The sequence below is a fragment of the Anopheles arabiensis genome, chromosome X, assembly GCF_016920715.1.
Source record: "Anopheles arabiensis isolate DONGOLA chromosome X, AaraD3, whole genome shotgun sequence".
NCBI classification, from domain to species: Eukaryota; Metazoa; Arthropoda; class Insecta; order Diptera; family Culicidae; genus Anopheles; species Anopheles arabiensis.
In genome coordinates, this window is record NC_053519.1 from 18,797,373 (window position 1) to 18,810,867 (window position 13,495).

Consider the following 13,495-nt stretch of genomic DNA (forward strand, 5'->3'; position numbering starts at 1 on the left):
CGGTGCCTATTAGTGTACCTCATGTGAAGCGGGGAATGGATGGGGAGGGGATGGGGCGAAATAATGGACGCCCAGTTCGCGTAATGCCATGGTGCGTCAGAAAGAGGTTATGTCGGGGCCCGTCAGAGGCTTACTGGTCGATAAACAATACAAAAAAAAGAGACAGTGAAGAGTAGAGCCAGGTGGAATGGTGTGGTCGGCGGTGTGTTGCATAAAGCAAATGTACAGATATCCGCAAATCTTTAAACGTCAGTTGGAGTATATCTTGCTTTGTCGTACATAGTAGCGTTCAATGTAAGGCTCTTTTTGTCACAATTCAAAAACATGCACTACATAGAACACGCCATTTTGATTCCCAAAAACGTCATCCATATTAGAACGCACAGATAAATCGAAAGGTAGAACCCAAAACTCGTTATCAACACCACACCAGCAACACCCGTACGGCACCAATCCAAGGACAACTGCTAACGATTATCTGGAGGTGGAGCTGTATAGGCATACCTAACCTAGAACTCCTTCGGTCGAGCTGTTGATCTTGATAGGCATGTTTGGAACGCATAGAATAAAACAACCACACAAACAAAACAAAAACACGCTTGTATAGAGCTAAAACAAAAAACACGGCGTCAGTTTATTGTACGGGTTTTAAGTGCTAGGCTAGCTTAGATTTCTTCTCCTCAAGCTTCGATGCGATCACGCATCCCGATCCGCCTCGGAGCTGTTGTACCAATCCTCACTATACAATGAACAAAAGAGATAGAGAGATATACAGAGAGAGAGAGAGAGAGAGAGAGAGAGAGAGAGAGAAAGAGAGAGAGGAGAGAGAGAGAGAGAGAGAGCTCAGGATATGCCATGTTGTCTCCAAAAGTCTGATTCGTGCCGCCTAACTTACCACCCAGGCACGTTCTCCGGATCGTCGCAGCGCTGCAGATCCTCGTTGTACACCATGCCCTGATCGCACGTGCCCTGGCGCGGCTCGATGCCGTTCAGGCAGATGTAGAACCGCTGACAGTCATCCGGATGCGGATAGTTCGGGTGCGTGATGATCTGCCCGTTCTTGTCCATCTTTTGCGCATTCTTAGGACACTGGAAGCCGTCGTTGAGTTTCTCTGCGGAGGCGAAAACGCGCACCTGTCACAAACCATTGTCCCTACCATGCCCGTCCCGCGCAATACATACTGTTGGCGTTACTGCCACATCCCTGCCGGTTGGCCATGTCCGGCCACACGCACGTCCCTGTCGGTTCGTAAAAGTGCAGCCCGGCCACACATGTCATCTCGAGCTCGCGCCCATTGATGCAGTTGTAGAAGATGTTGCAGATCGACGAGTCCGGATGCGGGAAGAAGCCGTTCTGGCGCGGGCACACGCCGATCGGTCTCGGCGGCTCTAAAGATGTGGCGGAGAAGGTCGTAAAGGTGAGATCTCTTTGCAAGAGGCGTACGTGAGGCACTTTAGGCACTTTACTTACGCAGCTCCTTCCGGTCGCCGCAGTCCACGTTGAACACCTGGTCGCACTTGTTGACCAGCTTGCTGGCCGGGTTGAAGACGAGCCCGTCCGGGCAGAGCTGCTCCTTCACGCGCCCATCGTTGCACTCGTAGTACTTGTCGCACTGGTACGGGTCCTCGAACTGGCCGTCCGGTTTCGGGCAGGTAAACTCGAAGTAGTCTTCCGGTTCGTCCGCCGCAGCTGTGGAGTTGCAGCGTTTGGGAGAAAGTTAGCGACGGTGGCATACGGGCAGGCAACGTCCTCCTACACCAACCGGAGGACATCGCCAGGGCATCTCGTCTCTGAGTCTAGGTTTGGTCGAAACCGGAATGCAACTTACAGCAAACAGCTAGCACGACGGCCAGCAGGACCGGCAGGCTGAGACGAGCGCGCTTGAGCATGACGGGATTGGCAGATGCGTGTGGGCGGAAGTAAACAGCAGCTCTGGGCTGGTGGCGCAAAGTCCAGGGTGAAGAAGATCGCTCTCTCGCCCTCTGACCGGTCACTCCTCCGATTGCACGACCTCGCGATGCAGCAGTTCCAGCACCAAGGGAGCAGCCGGGCGTCCCGATCCGTACGTTAGCAGCGCAAGCAGATAACTAGGCAGCGCCGCTGATGAGACCCGCACTTTTTGTGCTTTGGCGAGATTCGCTCTCGTGTGTGCGCGACGACGACAACGACGACGTCGTTCTCCCTTCCCTTCGCGGCTGGCACGGCAGGTTCGAGTCCCGCCGGGGCCGAGACATACATATGCTGCCGCGGGCGGGCACGCTGCGCAATAAAGCGGATGAGCTTTGGCCGGCCTGGCCGGCAGCTACCGACTGTCCTCCATTGACGGCGGGGGAAAAGGTTGGCGCCCATACGCTCTGGACGGTTCCATCAGCCGAGTTGGTGCGCGGGTCGCTGGCACTATGTGTGTGTGTGTGTTTGCGCCGGGGTTTGGATATCTTATTCAACAGCAAATGTTATACCCCCGCAGCATCCAACCTTTTTGCTCCCTGCTCGCGCTGGGACGTTTCTCACCGCGCAGTCCGCGGTCAGGAATTGCCACGCCGCTCGTATTGGCAGCTGCCTACCTCCTCGTACCGGTGTGACCATAGCCTTTCGTCCCGGGCGTTTGGGGAGGCCAATTATGTAAACGGCCGGATTGTGTTGTTTACACCAAACTGGTTTATTTCCTCTTGTGCGCGCGCCCGCGCGCCTTCGCTCCAGATGGTGCCATAATGGCTGACCAACGGCTGATGCGCGCCCTCTGCATGCGTCCCGCCCACGAAACCTGGTCCATGGAACGGTAATAGTTGGGCACTTTCTCTCCTTTCGCCTGGCCAGGCGAAAAGCGTTTATGCAATCACACATCACTCACATCACCACTGGCCGGAATGACGCCATAAGGTACACGCCGGCACTGTTATGGACCAGGGTGTGGACCACAGTGCCAGCCCCACAGTAAGAGAAGGGTGTGTGTGTGTGTGCGAGGGGACCATTTGGTGGTGATTGGATGTGCTCCTATAAGTTCCTTGCGACACACAGGCGCAAACAAAGGACTGCGAGGCCTGTATCTCACCATCAGAAATTGACATCTCTACTGCCACATGCTACCGGTGTGGTAGGCATTGCCGACGCTAATTTGCATACATCTCTCATTTCATCGCCCCGAAAAGGTCAACCGATCGAACAGAGGTGTTGGTGTTTGTTTTTTTGTGCTTCTTCTCTCCATTTTATTTTTCCTTATTCCTTATACAATCAGGCTTTATGGTTTATTCATACGCTAAGGCTACTCTCCCTCGCAGACCCGAAGGTCGACTGCTTTCTTGGCTGGTCTATGCAGAAGCGTTTCGTCCTACTGCGCCGTCTGGTTATGGGGTTTTTTCCGTTATTTCGACTTCTTCTCGTCGCACTACTAGATTGATTCTGCTTACAATTGCTTACGCCGCCGGTCGAGCGAGCTACTGGACAGGAAGGCTTGCGCAATCCACTAAGCAAGAAGGAATCTGGCAGCCTCACCCCGTGCGTGTGCTTTTTTTGCGGTTGGCTATTGTGTCACACCCGCCAAAGATGCGTGCAGATGATGTGTGCGAGGTATGCCGGAACGGAAAACAAAATCGTTATGAAAATAGATGGATTGGATTGGATGCAGATGTAGAAAGACAGCGAGAGAAGGACAGTGCACGAGATGTAGCGGTAAGGATTGGTAAGTTGGTTTGGCATGAAATAATAGTGGCAAGAGTTCAGAAAAAGGGGCATAATGACGAGATATGACGAAACAGAGGTTGGAAAGTAAATCGGTTTCGAGAAAGAAGAGAAAGCTAGCCAGAAGAAGAAGGCGTGAAAGATGAGAAAGTATGCACAGTGCAGTTGAAAAGTGTAGAACTGAACGAAAGATACCCAGCGAGATATTGAGAGAGAAAGAGAGCATGAAATGAGGAAAGATATCGACCGACACAGTTGCAGGTCAATAGACTTTTGGGCAGTTGAGTACATCCTCAACTGCTCGATTGATGTCAGAAGGTACAGGGGTGTGGTGGATTGATCGTGTGATTCGTGATTGATTGATTGATGGCAGGCACACGGACGGGACGTGACTGTTTGAGTGGTTCCTTTTGCGCATGGCCGTAACCGTCCAAAAAGTTTTCGACCCACCGACCGGTGGTGGCTTTTGCGGTGGCTTAGTGTGGATGGCGGACACCTTAGCTAACGGTAAACGAACAGTAGTAAAAAACGCGTTTTTTGTGGAGAGGGGAGACATTTATCACAAAGCAATGCTGGTGCGCTGATCCAGGCAGCAGGCAGCGGACGTCGTCGTCAGCAGCGGCAGCAGCAACTCACTGCGCTCACGCCGAATGCACACAGGTCATTCAGTTCTTGTTAGAGTCCTCCTCCTTGTACCAGTCTTTGCTGCATGGGCGAGAAGATAAAGAGACAGAGAGAGAGAGTGTGTGTGTCCCGCACAAAACGGTAGCGCATTAGTGGGCTGTGGCGAGATTTTGGGGAACATTTCCAGCACGGCTACTTACCATTCCGGCACGTTCTCCGGATCGTCGCAGCGCTGCAGATCCTCGTTGTACACCATCTTGGCGTCGCACTTGCCGAGGCGCGGCTCGATACCGTTCAGGCAGTAGTAGAACTGGGAGCAGTCGCTCGGATGCGGATAGTTCGGGTGCGTGATGACCTGTCCATTTTTGTCGTAGCGCGTCTCCTTCGGACACTGGAAGCCGTCGTTGAGTTTCTCTGTGGGTAGAAAGAGAGAGAACAAAAGTGTGTCTCCGTTAGCAAATGTGCTCCAGAGTCGATCCAGGGATCTCGGGATCTCGAGCGCCTCACTACTCACTGTTGGCGTTGCTGCCGCAGCCCTCGCGGGCGGCCACATCGGGCCACACGCAGGTGCCGGACTTTTCGTCAAAGTGCAGCCCACCGGTACAGCTCATCTCCAGCTCCTCGCCGTTGATGCAGCTGTAGAACACGTTGCAGATCGACGGGTCCGGATGGCTGAAGAACCCGTTCTTACGCGGACAGTAGTCGGTAGTACCCTGGGCTGGTTCTGTTGTCGGTTGTTGTTGGTTATAGAGGATATAGACACAAAAAAAGCAGACAAATCGTTACCACAACTAGCCTTTGGGAAGAAGGAAGTGCTCCACATTCAGCAACGACACTTACGCAGCTCGAACCGATCGCCACAGTCGACGTTGAAGGGTTGGTCGCACTTGTTGACCAGCTTGATCGTCGGATCGAAGACGAGCCCGTCCGGGCAGAGCTTCTCGGTCGCTTCGCCCTCGTCGCACACGTAGTACTTGTCGCACTGCACCGGATCCTCGAACTGTCCCCGGTTCTTGGGACACTTGAACTGGGCATCTTGGGGATGACACAAAAAAACAGAGCCGGGAAATAGTTAGAACCTCGCTACGGAATGGTAAACACACACAGCAGCAGCATCACAGCTTTCCACACCGGTGATTCTTCGCCTTACCTACGATTGCTGCGGGGATTAGCAGCAGCATCGCTGCCAGCACACTGCTTCTCATTGCTGCCATCGTAAGCTGTGGTCTTTGTAGTTGTTGGGAAGCTGATTGACTGGCGTGAAGAACTGAAAAGCTGACGATGGTTCCCGCGTTTGGAACCAGGCCTGTATACCACCGTGGATGATAGAGTAGCGGCTTCTGCGACTGCGGCTGCGCTACCAAGCGTTCCCGTAGTTACCGATAAACTACGCGATGTCGATGATGCGACTCTCACTTTTGTTAGCACCGTACCACCGACTCGCAACGGACCGACCGACTCGGTTGGGCAAGAGCGGGATGGTGGGGAGTGGGTAGTAGGGGCACGGATCCGGTCCTCCGTCGTGTCGGACAAGGGTGGAAGCTAGCTCATGCGGACAAGAAGTGCGAAGGTGGAGCAGTAGGAATATGCTCGGTTCCTCTACGCTCCAAATATCTTCCTGCTCTCTCTCTTTCTCTCCCTCTCTTTCTGTTTCTCTCACTCGGTCGCGGTCGGTCTCTTTCCTTCGTACGCTGTTCGGGAAGGTATAACATCCTATCCCGCCCCAAGCAGCCCCTGTAGCCCGCGCATACGTGTATCTGCTACTCTGTTGCCAACCAAAGTGCCGTCCAATTCCCTCCCGAGGTGTCTGCACCGCGAAAGGTAGGGGGTGTCCCTATTGCAAAACCGGCGCGGCAGTTCGAATTTCAGGCTCCTTTGCATTGCCGAGCGTCGTCGTGCCACGTCGCGATCGTGATCGTGGCTGCCATATTGGCAGGAGGGGTGGTTTTGGGAGGCTGTGAGGGCGAGGCTGTAGGAGTAGCCAAACAACTACATCTCCGCTTGCATCCCTTTTCCCTCCTCCCGCCCCGGAGGCGAGGTCTATTTCCAATCGGGCACGACGCCCCGTTGGAATGAAGCCGAAATTTGGGTGCGCCCCGCGAACGTCAGAAGAATGTGAAATGGATAGCTATCGGTCGGTGCCCGGCTGCGGGGTGTGCAAGCTCTGCGGTGGGAGAATGGAACTGGGGGAAAATCTGCAGCAAGCAGGCGGTCGGAGGACCCGCACTGGACGGCTGCCGGGCAACGGAGAAGTTGCCAACTCCAAACTGCAACAGGCCGGCTAACAGGCAAAGGCCAAGACCTGGGACGAGAGCCTCGGAGGTATTTGGGAGTGCGGTGTAATTTAGGCTGACTAACGGGCTCCCTAGAGGAAGCAGGTAATTGTAATGTACGCCCCGCCCGAGATGCGTGGGCAATGCGAATGCCCGCCGTGCACGGCATGACAATTTCGCCGTGCTTTCGTACGCCACGCCAGCAGCCCGGCGGGTCATTGGCTAACCGAAATGGGGGTGTCGCCCGATGGCAAAACACGTCAAACACGGCAATGCTTCCTGCTTCGGTGTGACGCCTTCGACCTCCCTCCCTGCGGGCTGCGTTAGCAGGGCAATTCCGTGAGCCCGGTCGTAAGTAGCACCCGTGTGACGCTGCAGCCACCTTTTGCCGTCGTCACGCTATTGTGTTTTCCTTTTCCTCCTTTCTTTTTTGTCGTTGTTGATGTTGTTGTTGTTGGGTTTGGCCCTCGCCAACTATCTGTCACTGACGCTTGACGACTAGACCGAGACAGAAGGCCAACCGACAGGGACAGGGGTCACAAACCAGCACCACCGTGCTTCCTGGTTATTTACCGACTGCCAGGCTCTCGAAATGAACGAGAGCGACAATAGAAGACGCCGATAGTTGTTAGGACATTAGTGCGCACCGCGTGCCTCAGACACTGGGAAATGGCAGGTCTTGCAGTACGGTGTAGTCGCTGGAGCTTGGTTGGTCGCTGGTTAGCCTTGGTAACGTTTCCGCAAAATGTTTGCAGCCCTAGCTAGCAAATGGTTAGCTTGGGTGGGTAATAGTAAAAGCGTGACCATTCACGGATGACGTATGCGACGAGAGTGGAGCGTTTCGTTAGTACAAGAATAGTGATAAGTGTACACCAGACATCTTTTACTTCTCGATTGGCGCTTCAAACATGCGAGGACACCTTCACCTTCATAAACAGATCCTACCACCCACAAGCAAGGATATCAAATGACATCTTCTTGCCAACCAGCACGAACAGAGCGAAGCATACATAATTCCAAACGCCACGCCAACTCTCGCTTTCTTGTGGCCCGGGATCAGGTTACCCATAATTTCATAATCACCCGCCCAGCTCCGGTTTGTAGGTCAAATCTTTGCCGCTACTCCGCTCCCTTTCGGATGCGCGTTATTCAATATGCTCCACCTCCTGCTCCTCCAATTCCACCCTGGGGTCCAGTTCTACGCCATCTCCACAACACGCACGGTTGCTCTCGTTTTTGCGCACAACGTCAACAAAACAACATCCTCCTCTTTGGACGGGTTTTTGGAGCCCGAAGGGCAGCAGAAGAAGCCGCAGCGAAGGGAGCGAAGTAGCAAACCAGCAAAGCGCATTGGTTCACTTTCGATTTCGTTAGCCTTGTGCGGCTGGGGTCGTGCGGCTCCGGCAATGCGAAGATTCCATCTTCAGCAGCCGCCTTTGGACGCGTTTGGACCGGTTTGCTGCCCGGGGGGTCCATCATCAGTTTTCGCTCGTTTCATTGTTTTTCGCTTCGGTCGCTTTTCCTTTCAAGGGTAACTGCATTATCGAGTACTAGCATAATTGGTTGATGATTGATAGCCAACGCAACTTTACTGTTTCTCCAAAAGCTGAGTGCTGATTCGGCGAACGAGAAACGTACGAAAAGCTCTCGTTATAATTTATCGGAGTGCTCATAAAAACTAGCTTATAAAATTTGTATCTGTATATATATACAGGGTATAGAGAGATGAGTTCCCGGATTTCCTACATGAGCTCCCGGATGAAGCCGGATCTCCTACAAGTGCCCGGACGAGATTGATTCCCAACTCCCCCATAGCAAGGACTTTAACTATTCGGTTACGTGGCGTTAATAAGCAGTAGATCTTGTTTAAGGCTGGCATAAAACCACGTATGCTGTTACGCTACCGAAATAAATAAGAAAGAGAACTGCTGGAATACAAATACAAATTATAAACTCTGTTTTCCCCTTGAATCTGCCATTATTTCTTTTTCTTTATTCGTTGGTTGACTCTCCAAGGAGAAGAAAACATTTATAATGATATTCATCTGCAGCAACTATAAGTGAAAAAATGGAGCTCAAAACGAGTTTGGCGAGCAACAGTCGTGCGGAAAGCTGCGGGTTGGCGTTTTTAATTTTCGGCTCTGCTCCAGTTATCAGCGGCAGCAGGATCAACCGCCGGTTCTTCATGGGCGACGCCCTCCATAGAGCTGCGGCTGCTGCTGCCACCTTCTACCGTCTCTGCCAACTACCCCTAGACCAATCGGCCGGAGTGAGCGTGGAACCGGTTTGGTCACAGCCTCACCGGTGAATGTTTGGAACAATTTTCACACAGGCCGCTGGTGATCCAGTTTCACCATTCCAGTTCTCTCCCTCCTGCTTTGATGGCGAGAACCACGCGTTCAAGGATGTTTGAGCCGCGCCCCAACACACACACACACACACGCGCGCGCGGGAGCGCTCCCTTCCCCCTTTCTCAAACCGACGCGTCGTGGAAATGTCTGAAATGTCAAAAAGGGAAGGGAACCGCGCTCCACAAGCCCTTTCAAAAGCGAGCTGATAGTGAGATAGCAAGAGAGGGTAGATTCAGAAAGGGCCTGCGTTCTAGATTTGCCCTTATTTGCTGCACACACACACACATACATACATCCTCCTTTCACTCTTAGGCCTCGATCGTTGGGCAATTAGTATGCGCACGTTCCACGCGGATGCACCGAGAGAAGGCGGCTCGACCGTCGTGGCGCTGTCTAGTGCGTCCTCTCCCCTGTTCTACTTACTTAAATATCACTCACCTTTGGCATACATCAAACCGGCTTATCTAGGTGAAAAACACGTTCAATCGGCAACGTGTGCACATTTGCGCACTGTTAAGGTTTTCTGTCATTTGTTTTTGTTTTTTATTTTATTTTTTCATTTATTATTGCTCAAAACAAATTGAGAACAAAATCGTACAAGGGAGGGTTGTACAGCTTCGAGGGGTTCGTTAACATATTTTAAAACAAAAGTACAAACGTAATGAGTCTTTTCATTGGCGTGCGCTAATACAAGAGCACTTCTTTTTGCTTTCTTTTTTCCGTTGTTGTTGTTCAGAAACAAACGACATATCGCAACGCGCACGGTCTGCGACCGTCGCCATTTTGTTGTTGTTTACTTCTTCTTCTTCTTTTTTCTTTCTTTTTTCCTGATAACTTATGTATCGTTCTTTACTGTATTCTGGTATGGTGAATGTCGGATATTTCCGAGAAGGTGTCATCAGTCTACAAATTCTTGGCGTTCCTCATCTTACTGGACGACAAACTACAAAGTGGGAATTACGAGGGGAATAGGAGGGACAACTAGAACGAGGGAACTCGGGGTGAGGGATTTCATGACGACAGCTCAGTTCTTCTTCTCGTCACTCTCCTTGTACCAGTCCTCGCTAGCAAAAAAAAAAAAACAAACAAATAAACCAAGATGTTAGCAGTTAGTTTTGGAGTGACCAAAAAGCCTAACACGAATCTTCAAAGACGAATCTGCAGCAGTGGAAACTTACCAGCCGGGAACGTTTTCGGGTGCGTCGCATCGCTCTGTCTCCTCGTTGTACACCTCTCCGACCTGGCAGCCGAGATCACGCGGCTCCACACCGTTCAGGCAGACGTAAAACCGCTGGCAGTCGGTCGGGTGGGCGTATTTCGGGTGCGCCACAACCTGTCCGGCCTCGTCCGTCTTCTGATCCTTCGGGCAGGTGAATCCATCCTTCAGTTTCTCTGTAATGACCAACGTTACGCGTTAGGCAGACATTTGTGGTGGAATCCGGTGACGAATATCTTACTGTTTGCTCCGGGATTGCAACCCTGACGGCCGGCATCATTCGGCCAGACGCACGTGCCCGTGTACTCGTCGAAGTGCAGCCCAGCGGTGCAGGTGATTTCGTTAGCTTCACCCTCAATGCAGTTGTAGAACACGTTGCAGACGGCCGGATCCGGATGAGCGAAGAATCCGTTGCGTCTTGGGCACAGGTTGTTGCCGCGCGGTGGTTCTATTGGAGGGTATAGGGAGATGATCAATGGATATTTGCTCTTTTCTAGAAGTTTTCATTTTGGAGGTAACGGATTTACTTACGCAGCTCTTCACGGTTACCGCAGTCTACGTTGAAAGGCTGATCGCACTTGTTAATCTTGCGAATGGTAGGATCGAAGACGAGCCCATCCGGGCAGAGTCGCTCGGTGGCACGTCCATCGACACACTCGTAGAACTTGTCGCACTGGACCGGGTCCTCGTATTGACCGTCCTTTGGTGGACACTTGAAGCTTTGTGCATCTGTTAGTGGAAATTGTGGAAATGAAAGATACATTAGTTCGGTGATAATAAGGCTAATCTCCAGGGAAGCAAATCTTGCACCATTCGCAGGTCTGGGGCGAAATTGCTAATCAAAATTAAAAGAAATTTAACAGTCTAATCGTAATTGAAATGTGCCGATGAAGGTCCCAACAACCCAAAACAACAGCAAAAGCAATTATTTCTATTCGCATACTACCCGGCAGCACAACCTGGTGTGTCAATTACGGCGATAGGTTCGCGAACCTGCGTAATGGAGCATTGAACCTCAGGATGGAGGCTTCACCACTGCACCCCGTTCCAGCTCAATGGAATAAGCCACCTCGTAAGAGAAGGTGTTTGCTGACCGTTTCGCAAGCGCACAATTGCATCGCACTCAATCAATATTGGCGTTGGGTGGATGGGCTGTATCATTGTCGGCGCTGTATGCAGACGCAAAGAACACGATGCACACACTGCGGCGCCATTGTGAAGTCAAAAACGATTGATTTGTCCGTCTTCTTCGGTGTTCTGTTTCTTGATTGCCGTTGCCTCACTGCGAGCATGGGGGTATCGTCGTTTATCATCAGGTTAAAAAGCCGCTGGAGATGGGGTACCGCCTGTCCGTGTCTTCGCCTGGCTTCGGTCGTTCAGGGTCAAGCGGCAGGCAATTCTGCCGCTGCAACGAAACGGGAACCCCTTTTGCTGTGGTGGCTGAGCACAAACAATTGAACGATAAATGGCGAGTGGCAGACAATGTACAGGGCTGGTAAAGGGAGGCTAGGATGGAATAGGGACAACAAGCATCATGGCAGGGCAAAAGCCTTAAAAGTGTCTTTTCACCAAGGTCTTTCAGGGTTGCGAAAGTAGTTTAGATCGTTGTGATAATCGCCGTACATAAACGATCTTCCCAGGCCGTAAGCTCCTCCAACAAGAAAGGAGTAACGTTGAAAAGCTTTCACGGAAAACTTCGTACGAAAGAGGACTAGCGCGAACTCCTATCTCCAACCTCGGCGTACAGTGCAGCCAGATGCTTGATATAACCGGGTTGGGCTTGGATCTTTCACGCGCTTTCCTTCGTTGCAAGACAAACCGGATCTGTAAGAAATGGGAAAAAAGACGGTAGCAACCACAACAACAACGGCATCGAAAATCAGAGCAAATATAATAGAGCGTTACGTAATTACGGCACGATCGGGTTTACCCCTCGGGCGGTAGGATCTTTGGAGTGCACATATCTCGAAAGTTTCCTTTCGGCTGCAATTTTCAGGTCTTGCTTGCCATTCCCCAGCCTCGTCATTGTGTGTGTGTGTGTGTGTGCGTGTAGTGAACACATATGCGGGTAACTTTTCCCCGTGCAGTCGAATATTGCCGCTTTTTACCGTCTTTATTTATCACGCTTCCACCATGCTGTTGTTGTAAGGCTAATAGTTTTGCACCTCGCGGGTGGGGCGCGAGCACAGCGTTACGAAAGTAAAAGTTCCGTTTCGCTCATTTGTCGCACACGGTGGCAAATAATAGCTTCCTGTTCCTCCCCGCTCACAGCCGATACTTTGATGACATAAGCAAGAGAAGCAAAAAAAAAAAACAACAGAATCGCGTCACGTACCGATGGCTGAAAACTACTGGAACGGAGGGTCACAATTGCGTTGCACAATTTGGCAGCATAAAACGAATCGGGAACAATCTCAATTATTTATTTTTGGCAAGCCTGGATTTGGTTTCATAATTTCAGGGCAGGTTGTCTCCAATTTGTTGACACATAACTTCAACATATTGGATGCGGCTATAAAAAGGGAGTATTTTACAAGGACATGTAACCAGGAAGAAACCCTGGAAAGCATCGTGGAGGATTCAAGGATTCTAGGTCTTCAGGAAACCTAATATCAATAAAACAGAATGCAAATATAAAATGGGCTGGAATTCTGAATTGTCCCACGTATCTTAGGTTATTTTTGCTTCAGAGACCAAAAATATTACAATCTTTCCGGAACCTTCCGAAAACGGACACTGAGTTTGGAAAGGGAAGAAATCTTCAAAACTGGAACCTAGGTACTTACAGATGCACGCGACGGTTGCCGCAAAAACGACCAAGATGTAGCGCATGGTGACTCCGATTCCGGTTAGGGTTGAACGGCGATTTGATTGTTGATGGTAACACTTGTCCGTCTGTGTCCTACTTGGTATCACACTGTGGGACTTCGTTCACGCACGGCCCAAAATGCACGCGCTAACACAAACACACACTTTCGAGGGAAGCCGTGTAGCAAATCGGTACGCTGTGCGCTCGCTTAGCAGAAGGTTCAGGCACTTCCGAGCACTTCAGTAGATTTGAATGGACTATCCAGCGCAGGTGATAATACTCTTACTTTTGATGAATCCATCCGAACGCCAAACGTCGAACGCCGGCGGGGGATGTGCCGCCTGTGTTGTGCCGTCGTGCTGTTGGTACAGGCCGGCGAATGGCGGGGAGAGCTTGGCTGCGCGAACGGCATTCGGCCAGTCCGTTCACTCCACCGTGACTTGGGTACGGTGGTTTTTTCGGTTTGCGGTTTGCCGTTCTTCCATTTCGTTTGCTCGTAGTTTCGTGGCTGCTTTTCGCTCTCTCTCTCTCTCTCTCTCTCTC

The 13,495-nt window shown here is 51.4% G+C and overlaps 3 protein-coding genes across 3 annotated transcripts; all 3 read right to left on the reverse strand.

Annotated features, from left to right (window-relative positions):
* Positions 1-602: 602 nt before the first annotated feature.
* Positions 603-2,130, reverse strand: LOC120906475 (protein obstructor-E-like). Its single transcript, XM_040318194.1, has 5 exons — positions 1,830-2,130; positions 1,472-1,690; positions 1,183-1,389; positions 896-1,112; positions 603-739 (listed from the first exon to the last, which is right to left on the reverse strand). Exons 1-5 carry the CDS (start codon positions 1,888-1,890, stop codon positions 697-699), a joined length of 747 nt encoding a protein of 248 aa, XP_040174128.1. The 5' UTR covers positions 1,891-2,130; the 3' UTR covers positions 603-696.
* A 1,042-nt stretch (positions 2,131-3,172) lies between these two features.
* Positions 3,173-5,705, reverse strand: LOC120906476 (protein obstructor-E-like). The gene is made up of 5 exons (XM_040318195.1): positions 5,454-5,705; positions 5,144-5,338; positions 4,818-5,027; positions 4,504-4,717; positions 3,173-4,384 (listed from the first exon to the last, which is right to left on the reverse strand). Exons 1-5 carry the CDS (start codon positions 5,515-5,517, stop codon positions 4,345-4,347), a joined length of 723 nt encoding a protein of 240 aa, XP_040174129.1. The 5' UTR covers positions 5,518-5,705; the 3' UTR covers positions 3,173-4,344.
* Positions 5,706-9,440: 3,735 nt separating this feature from the next.
* Positions 9,441-13,253, reverse strand: LOC120906712 (protein obstructor-E-like). Its single transcript, XM_040318597.1, has 5 exons — positions 12,930-13,253; positions 10,675-10,872; positions 10,385-10,591; positions 10,106-10,319; positions 9,441-9,991 (listed from the first exon to the last, which is right to left on the reverse strand). Exons 1-5 carry the CDS (start codon positions 12,973-12,975, stop codon positions 9,952-9,954), a joined length of 705 nt encoding a protein of 234 aa, XP_040174531.1. The 5' UTR covers positions 12,976-13,253; the 3' UTR covers positions 9,441-9,951.
* Between the last annotated feature and the right edge of the window lie 242 nt (positions 13,254-13,495).

Excerpts from the sequence above, each read along its gene's own strand:
- LOC120906476 (XM_040318195.1), bottom strand. The coding sequence starts at position 5,517 with ATGGCAGCAATGAGAAGCAGTGTGCTGGCAGCGATGCTGCTGCTAATC. Across the intron at positions 4,718-4,817 it reads CTGCGGCAGCAACGCCAACA|AGAAACTCAACGACGGCTTC; the intron begins GTGAGTAGTGAG and ends TTCTACCCACAG. Across the intron at positions 4,385-4,503 it reads CCGGAGAACGTGCCGGAATG|CAAAGACTGGTACAAGGAGG; the intron begins GTAAGTAGCCGT and ends TCGCCCATGCAG.
- LOC120906712 (XM_040318597.1), bottom strand. The coding sequence starts at position 12,975 with ATGCGCTACATCTTGGTCGTTTTTGCGGCAACCGTCGCGTGCATCT. Across the intron at positions 10,320-10,384 it reads TTGCAATCCCGGAGCAAACA|AGAAACTGAAGGATGGATTC; the intron begins GTAAGATATTCG and ends TGGTCATTACAG. Across the intron at positions 9,992-10,105 it reads CCCGAAAACGTTCCCGGCTG|CGAGGACTGGTACAAGGAGA; the intron begins GTAAGTTTCCAC and ends TTTTTTTGCTAG.
- LOC120906475 (XM_040318194.1), bottom strand. The coding sequence starts at position 1,890 with ATGCTCAAGCGCGCTCGTCTCAGCCTGCCGGTCCTGCTGGCCGTCGTG. Across the intron at positions 1,113-1,182 it reads ATGTGGCAGTAACGCCAACA|AGAAACTCAACGACGGCTTC; the intron begins GTATGTATTGCG and ends TCGCCTCCGCAG. Across the intron at positions 740-895 it reads CCGGAGAACGTGCCTGGGTG|TGAGGATTGGTACAACAGCT; the intron begins GTAAGTTAGGCG and ends TTCATTGTATAG.